This window comes from Lepisma saccharinum, chromosome 1, assembly GCF_977018435.1.
Source record: "Lepisma saccharinum chromosome 1, izLepSacc3.1, whole genome shotgun sequence".
Lineage (NCBI taxonomy): Eukaryota > Metazoa > Arthropoda > Insecta > Zygentoma > Lepismatidae > Lepisma > Lepisma saccharinum.
In genome coordinates this window covers 191,812,082-191,820,936 of record NC_139229.1, presented here as the reverse complement: position 1 = coordinate 191,820,936, position 8,855 = coordinate 191,812,082, and the positions used below count along the sequence as shown (strand labels likewise).

The following is an 8,855-nucleotide window of genomic DNA, read 5'->3' as shown; positions in this document are numbered from 1 at the left end:
GGTTATATGCAGTGGAATCCAAATTTTACGTTCCTGGATTTTACATTATTCTGCATTTAAACCTCATGGTCCCAAAACATCTTAGAAAATTTTCCTGCATTTCAACTTTTTATGCCAGTCTCCCTGAAAACATAAAATTGAGGTTCCATTGTTCTTTGGAAGGATAACTGTTTTTGGGACCTTAATCTTTTTAATACAAGTAATAAATAAATTTTAAAGAAATCAAAACAAGTTATTCTCTTACATGGCATTCAATGTTCAGTTTATTTCAAGAACATAAAACTGGACAAACTTATGAAACTTCTATCAGTGTATCTCCAAAAAAGAAATGCAATTAATTCATTTTATTCGTTACAAAAACCATAATAAAACTGTCATGATAAAAAAATACTGTGAAATAATAAGTAAACAAATTAAGTATGTGACTGCTAGTTATTAGACAATAAGTAAAAAATCATCCTTTACATATTATTCACCTGTATGTCTCAGTGTTGTATGCAAAAGGTTATTAGGACTGAACCGATACAGACACCAGTGCATCAGCTTGTTAACAGCACCAATACCAAATGATACTTTTCCAAAGTCTAATTATCCTAGAAGTTAGGGAAAATTCAAAATGTTACATTATTTTGCAATCAGTATTGTGTGAAAATTCAATTTTATTATTGAATGACTGACATTGTAATTCAGAGTAATTGTTTGAATATTTAAGAACAAAATGGATAACTTGATAACTGCAGTGGAACACTTGCATATCAATATTAATCAATATCTTGAAACAATTTTGGCATTCAAAGTTGTATCAGCTCAGTCCTAAATTTTATTTAATATAGTTTGCATCTGTTATTGCATGGTGTCGTTATGTTACACGTGAAAACACAAAATTGCTTGCATTTATCACTTTCAAATGTACTCAATCCTCTTTATTCTACTTTTGTATTAATTTGCAGTCCATGCATACAAAATACACAGGTGAAGATGGTTAACATTAAAAGGAGGAAGGGGAAGGGGGGGGGGTTAAATCAGTCTGATTTTTAAAATTTTAATCATCAGCTTTAATTACAAAGAAATCTTCCCTTAATGAAATAAAAACTGGCAAATAAAGAACCATATTATATGTATGTTTAAATATCTTACCATTCAGCAGTATCTTGTTATGTGTACGCTTGAGAATGAAAAAGTCCACTGTATTTATTTTTTCTTGGGGGGGGGGGGGGGACAACAGCATCAATTGAAATTCATATGGCCCTGTATGCATGCAATATGTTCAGACACTCCGATTTGTCACAAATCTTATATTGTACTATTTTTTAGTACAATATCTTTAAAATGACACGTTTGGTTGAAGCCAATTACTGGAAGCCACAGTGCACAGTCTTGGAATAATCACGGTTTTGTTTAATAATGATGTTATGTTTGTAGAAATTCATCAAATGTGTGTCATGTATATAAAATGTAGAATGCAGCATCTGTAACAAATACTTGTGGTTTCTACCAAAACTAATATCATTATCAAGCAGAAGACCACATGCTAAATATTTAATTTCAGTAATTCGAAACAACTGTCACTATAACGTGGGTGTGGCAAGTTGGAGTTGTTCATATAAGATGATCATTTCAGGAATCTTTTTTACCAATGTGAACTTTCTTGCTCTGCCAGTTGACACAACATCCACTAGAAAGGAAATTGTGTGTGCACTAACGATGATCCAGAAATCTGGATTTCAAATTATTCAGTATTCACATTTAACCATTCTTAGTTATGCCAGTTTATTAAGCAAGGGTGAAAACCATTGTTTTTGGTTCAACATTTACAGTAATTTTGCTTGTTTACAACATAATGTGGCCTGTTGATAGGCGATGCAAAGACAAAGCTATAACAGATTCTTTTGGTGGTTGAGAGGCTGTCCTGTGACAATACTCTGAAAGAGAACTATCATTACTCATAGATATCATAATGCCACAAAGCACTAAGTTCTTCTGTGGCTGGAAATCTAGTGGTCGGTTACCAGAAAATTTATCTTTCATGCACCAGATTGAGCTTCTAAACATGAAGACCAATCCACTATTTTGTGGGGGGCCAGTTGCTGGGCTTTGCAACATTGCTAAATATTTTATTTGCATCATACTTTGTGGGGCATAATAGACTCTTGTACATTAACTTCTCTTCGGTTGTCAAGAAATCTGAATCTCCAACAGTACCTGCAAAATCTTCAGGAGTGATTGAAAGAAACCGAATTTTGTTCACAATGTCATCGCCTACAACTTTTCTTTGGTTTTCTCCATTAGGTTCTAATTTTTTTCTAACACATTCATGTTTAGCCCATTTGACTACAGCTGTAAATATCTCAGCCTCATTTCTCACATTCAAATAATCCATATCAAGAAGTGCAGATAATGTCCTTTGTTTTATTGAGTCAAAACTGGGGTCTGTGAAAACCTGTTGTGGGTTAGACTTCAACAACCATAAAGCTTCTTTCTTCAAGGAATAATCATCTATAAGATCTCCAAATTCATAGACACATAGGGCTGTATTGGGCTTTATAAACTTTAGGATGTATTCCTGGCACACCCTTACTAGAGAGGCCAAGCTATACTTCTGCGCACCATAGATAACCCAACATGCTTCATCAACACTTGTTACTTCTATTTTGGAAGTGTATATCCATTTGAGAATGCTTTTGAAAGAAACTTGACCAATGTCACTGACAATTATTTCCCATCTTCAGACAGAGAACAAAAGAACATGACTTCAAACACAGGGCTTGACATGGCAAGAATCATCTTGTGAGCCTCAAATACCTTAGTTTGATTATCATTTGAGACTCAAAATTTGCAGTACGTAAGGTATGCATTCATTCCAAGTCCTTTTCTGTAGTTGCCAATCTACTGTCTTGGAAGCAGCCATATTCGATTCAGGAGGTGGAGACGTGGGGATTCCTGACTGCAAAATTACTTTTTGTATCAATTCATTCCTATTATTGCTCTCCAAAATCTTCCTATCACATTGTTCCCACCACTTACAGTTCCCAATGACTCAACCAAGAATTACTCAACTCCATATAACTCGCTGGAGGTACAGCGTACTACAGCGCTTACCGGGTAGACAGCATGATCCACATTCTTTCATTTTTACCTAAAACGATGCACACACCACCACTAAATGAACATTTTTTTCTTTTTAAGTCTACTTTATGCCCAATAGGCATACCTGGAGCCTCATGAAAGTAAAAATTGCTTCATATCTGAAGGCAGAAACAATATAACCAGGGTGGCTACAAACAAGCAGAAATGAAATTCCCTGACTTTTCCAGGTTTTCCAGGACAAAATTTACATTTTTCCCTGACAATTACAAACTAAACTAAATCGATGTTTTTGCAAATGGAAATAATAAACTCATACAGATCCACGTATGGTTTTGTTAAGTACCAATATTATCTTCTATGAAATTGACTTAATTTCTCTATTCTCTATGATTTGAATTCAAACTGCAAAATAGTGAATTTGGAAAATTATTACAATTCACAAGCTAGGGAAGGATTACGGAATTTTGTCATACGCAGTAAGTTTAAAATAAAATACATGATTATTTTTAAAGTTACGACTAAATGAGATAAGAGTGATTGATTAATCAGTCTCCTTATACATTCTCGGTATTCTATGTTGATATTTCCACTGAGGTTTTTAACTCTCTGCTTGCAAGAACCATGAGTGCGGACTAATTTTTCAATGCATAAAGCTACTTCTCTCTTCTCTGTAAAGCAAACAACTTAACTCTTGCATATAAGTGAATCAATTGAATCGAACAAAATAAAGTGTCATATTTCCTTACATTATCAATTGGATTTCTGCTTCAGTACAGCATATATGCAAGTGAAGTACTGTGAAACTGACAACATGCAGTTATACCATTAATGCTGACGAAAAGGGTAAGTAGGTATTACAAATTTAACACAAGGAATTTATAGAATTGCACTGTATAGGTACCTGATTTAGCTAACCACACATTAAAACAGGAACACTCTAATAATAAAAGCTTCTGAAAGTTCATATATGAGGGGCATCCTGAAAAAAGCTCCAATGGTACGCAGCACTAGTGATCGGAGAGCGACACCCACACATGCAGGCAGGAAGAAGTGGCATGTAGCTGTAATCTGGTACAGTTGCAATGCAGCCGTTCTAGGACAGTTCTACGTTAAAGATTGCAGCTCTCATACAGTCTCCCACCGACTGCGATGTAGCCTACATTGCACGCTCAGAATTTGGTACAGAGCCACCAGCAATGGTGTGAGGTGTGCAGACCGGACGTCGTGAGTGATAGTATGGTCAGACAATGGTGCAGACAATTCACGGAAGGCCAATCGAATGTGCACAACCCAATACAGCTGAGTACACACGGGCCATTTGCATCACTTCAGGTGAGAGATCTTGGACCACTCCCTGTACAGCCCTGGCCTTGAATGTACCGACTTTCATATCTTTGTTTAACTGAAGAGGTTTCTGGCAGGGCAAGGATTTGACAGCTACACTGCGGTAGAGATAGTTCCAGTCTTTGCTGTCAGACACATATACCATGGGCATACAAAATTTAGTGCCATGCTACGACAAATGCCAGAACAACGGTGGTGATTATGCCGAAAATTAGGTTAGGACTCACTGTTACCAATGCAATAAATTACAACTAATATTCTTGTTTTATTTATGCCGAATCAGTAGGGACCTTGATATTTTATTATTTTTTTCAAATTGGTGTATTTTCTTATTTTTTATTTTTTACTATACTGTGTCATTTTTCCCAAAATTCACATTTTCATTTTAACGCATTTTCTGGCAAATATCTGAAATTATACCTTCATGGTGTTTTTAAACTACTGTTTCAAATTGTAAGTCACATGGCTTACGGCTCTTCGTGAGAGTTTGATATCTTGAAAGTTATTTTGGGAAAGTTATTTTTCATAATCCTTTTTAAATTTTAAGGTAAGGATTTTAGATAATGGAATTTTCCTCGTATATACTGAAGGGTGCAAAATGACCATAAGTGGCGACGCACCCGAAAAATTTAAATCAATCAATCTCATGTGACAGATACCGATATATTATGGCACCAAAGTTGGCATTATCTTTTTTGTTTTACTTTTTAGTGTTACGTTTCCCAAAATTCGCATTTTTGTTTTAGAACATTTATCTGCCAAATATACCGAAACTTAATACTTCACTGTGCTTTAAAGCTATTATTTTAAATTGTAGGTCACATGGTCTATGTATTTTCGTGACAGTTTGATATGTTGGAACAGATTTTTGAGGAAGTAAAAGTAAAGTGCTCCCCTGCACTTTTCCATGAAGGTGTATAGGGGTGTGGAGTTAGGGCCCCACACTTTCTTGATGACGTCTGAGGTGGGGGTGATGTGATCACCACCATGCTCCTGGCTACCTTTATCCCTCAAAGTTTTCTCATGGTACCAGCTTCATATGATGCTGGATGGGCACCTGAGTAGTTTGAATAGGTGGAAAACATCCCGGTTCTCCTCCGCAGGGGATCGATCCTGGGTCTCTCGCATAGAAGTCAGACGCCCTAACAACTGAGCTCCATTATTACTCGCTCAACAAATGCCAATGGTGTGCACTTAGCTTGGTAATTCAAAACATATCTCGTGCGACAAATACAAAGATGTGGCTCCCGTGTGACGGTAGATACACACTCGATCTTCTGTTAGAACCCTGCCACTTTGCTCTGTGATGCAAATGGTTTTGATAGAAGTTGAATAAATCATGGGAAATACATGATTTAATGTGGCTGTCGGAATTATTCCATGTACGTGTAACTCTATAGTTTACTCTTGAGAAAAATGTTGGAAAACTTGCATGTTCTATGTACACAAACATGGCCTAGAAAAGACAAGAATGTTGGATTTCATGGAATTTTTTGTTGTTTTAGGACATTTCTTTAAAAAAAATCGCTAAAAATGCCAACAATTCGCATTATTTCGCTATTTCGAACAGGTGAAAAATGTGTCCAGACATCACTGCACATTCCTGAACATAACTTCGCAGCAATTACCATTTTTCACAGTTTTCGCGTTTGCAAAAAATCAATGTCCCTACTAATTGGAAATTACTTTCTGGCCACCCATAATTTAAATCAGTAGATAGAAAGTGAAAATTTAGCAGGGCTGGCAGAGAAAAGTCAATTCTTGAAGAAAGAGATTTGCTTTTATGATTGAATTATTCGAGTAAATATGATATTAAAATATTTACGTATTTATTATTAGTATTTTATTTCATAATATTGGACATTAACTTCACTCAGTGAGAGATTAATGATCATCACCCACGAGTTTAAACAGATAGGACAGAGAGTGGCGTTAATTTCATTGCAATACTAGTGTTGCAGTAAATTTGAGGTTGGGAGCATGCACTTGCCACTTTTTATAACGTTCACCAATGCAGTTTTTTGTTTCACTTTTTCGTGATAGTATTCAATATATATCCCATTTAGTTGGATTCTTCTTGATATCTAAGAATAGAGCAATGTCATTGTAAACGTATGTTAACTTGTGCGAAACTAGTAATACGTCAGGATGATGAAAGAAAACCTTCGTAAGCACTGCTACATTAAATAAGGTGAAGTGAGCCAGAAGAGTAATAAAATTCCAGCAGCATATTTGCAGTCTAAAGCTCTTCTTGTTTATGCATTCGATTTTTGTTGGATGTTGCAGTCCATGCAATTTCTGTTGCATGTTGAAGTGAGATACTTTGTTGGGTGGCGATATTCGACAAAAATCGTATGTATCAATGGAACCTATTTGTTTCCATGTTCCTTCAGTTTGTCCAACAAAATGCCTTACTACGACATCCGACAACTATCGGAAGGCCCCACCCGCTCTTATCCCTCCATCTGTTGACAAGTCCCCTTACTACTCCCATAAGGACAAGAAAAATGATAATTCAATGCATTTTCCACGTACTATTTAGAGGCTTAACCTTTACTCCCACGATGATACCATATGGTATCATGGTGCTGATTACGAAATTAATGTGCTTTTTGGACCTTCATACTCTTGGATGGAAACTCTGACACAGGTCTGGAGCAAGCCTGGGAAATTCATATTGATGACCAACCTCATTGGAATTCTGTACTCGCGCCCCCAAACCCCCCTTCCTCGGTTCAGCATTCAGTTGCAAGCTCTGATGTTTTAGCTGCAAAACAAAACTTATCCGAAGTAGATTGCTCCCATAGTGCCCGAGTTATAACAATTTTCCTCCAAAAATGCAAATGACCGATTTTTCGTAAAAAAAAAAAAATAATCACATTTTGGCTTATTATTCAACTTGTATGGCACTCAAAAACATGAAACATGTTTCATTCTCTTGAGAAATGTCCACTCTTTGAAAGAATACTAAAGTTCGCGCCTTCTCCCCAAAATAGCGGGAGAAGAGAGGGCAAACTACAGATTTTTATGTTTTTTCTTTCATTGAAATTCGGGCGACGTGCCCCCCCAGCCCCCCTTCCTCGGTCCGCCGTTCTGAACTGTACACGGTTGCATGCTCTGATGTTCTACCTGCAAAACAAAACTTATCCGAAGAATATTGCTTCCATAGCGCCCAAGTTATAACAATTTACCTCTACAAATGCAAATCACAGATTTATCGTAAAAAAATCACATTTTGGCTTATTATTCAACTTGTATGGCACCCATGAACATGAAGCATGTTTCACTCTCTTGAGAAATGTCCATTCTTTAAAAGAATACTAAAGTTCGCGCCTTCTCCCCAAAATAGTTGGAGAAGAGGGGGCAAACTCCAATTTTTATTTTTTTTCCATTGAAATTCAGGGTTCGCACCCCCAAAACTCCCTTCCTCAATTCGGCGTTCTGAATTGTACACAGTTGCATGCTCTGATGTTTTAGCTGCAAAACAAAACTTACCCGAAGTAGATTGATCTCATAGTGTCAGAGAGTTAACAATTTTCTGAGCAATATGCAAATTACCTATTTTTCGTAAAAAAACGAGTTTCACATTTTGGCTTATTATTCAACTTGTATGGCACCCAAGAACATGAAACATGTTTCATTCTCTTGAGAAGTGTCCATTCTTTGTAAAGAATACTAAAGTTCGCTCCTTCTCCCCAAAATAGCGGGAGAAGAGGGGGCAAACTCCAGATTTTTATGTTTTTCCCATTGAAATTCGGGGGACGTGCCCCCCCAGCCCCCCTTCCTCGGTCCGATGTTCTGAATTGTACACGGTTGCATGCTCTGATGTTTTAGCTGGAAAACAAAAGTTATCCGAAGTAGATTGCTCCCATAGTGCCCGAGTTATAACAATATTCCTCCAAAGTGTGTTCAAATTTAAAATTCCCGCCGAGAAGCCCAGGCGAGAGAAATTTCTCTTTCTCTCTCTGTCTCCTCCTGCCATCACTGGTTTCTGGTGCCGTGGTTGTATTGCACATAAAAGGGGCCTAAAAGTTGAGGCCGAAACTTACGAACGAGATTTCCTGTTCCCGTGCAGAGTTCCATAACGATATCTTTAAATAAATAAATAAAAAAAAGTCAATGAAGGCGAAATTCCCTGACATTTCCCTGACTTTTTTTGACGCTTCAAATTCCCTGACTTTTCCCGGTTTTCCAGGTTTTCCAGGTCTGTCGCCACCCTGATAACTGAATAATCACAATGTTATGTAGGAAAAATGATTTTTTTTCACATATTTTCTTGGAACCATTCACTGTCAATTTTGTGACCAGCAAACTTCATCCTAAGGTCACAAAATTAATGGTGGATGATGAGACTTCATCATCAATGTTGGTCCACAAAAAATCTATCCAGACAGTAATTTGGAACTTTTTTTTCTTTTTCATCA

General features: G+C 36.7%; 1 protein-coding gene across 1 annotated transcript; it reads right to left on the bottom strand.

The window, feature by feature from the left end:
* Positions 1–245: 245 nt before the first annotated feature.
* LOC145987820 (BTB/POZ domain-containing protein 2-like) lies at positions 246–3,130 on the bottom strand. Its single transcript, XM_083122548.1, is given in 3 exon segments — positions 246–2,729; positions 2,732–2,825; positions 3,100–3,130. Coding segments are annotated over 3 exon segments (789 nt in total). The 3' UTR covers positions 246–2,065.
* Positions 3,131–8,855: the final 5,725 nt, after the last annotated feature.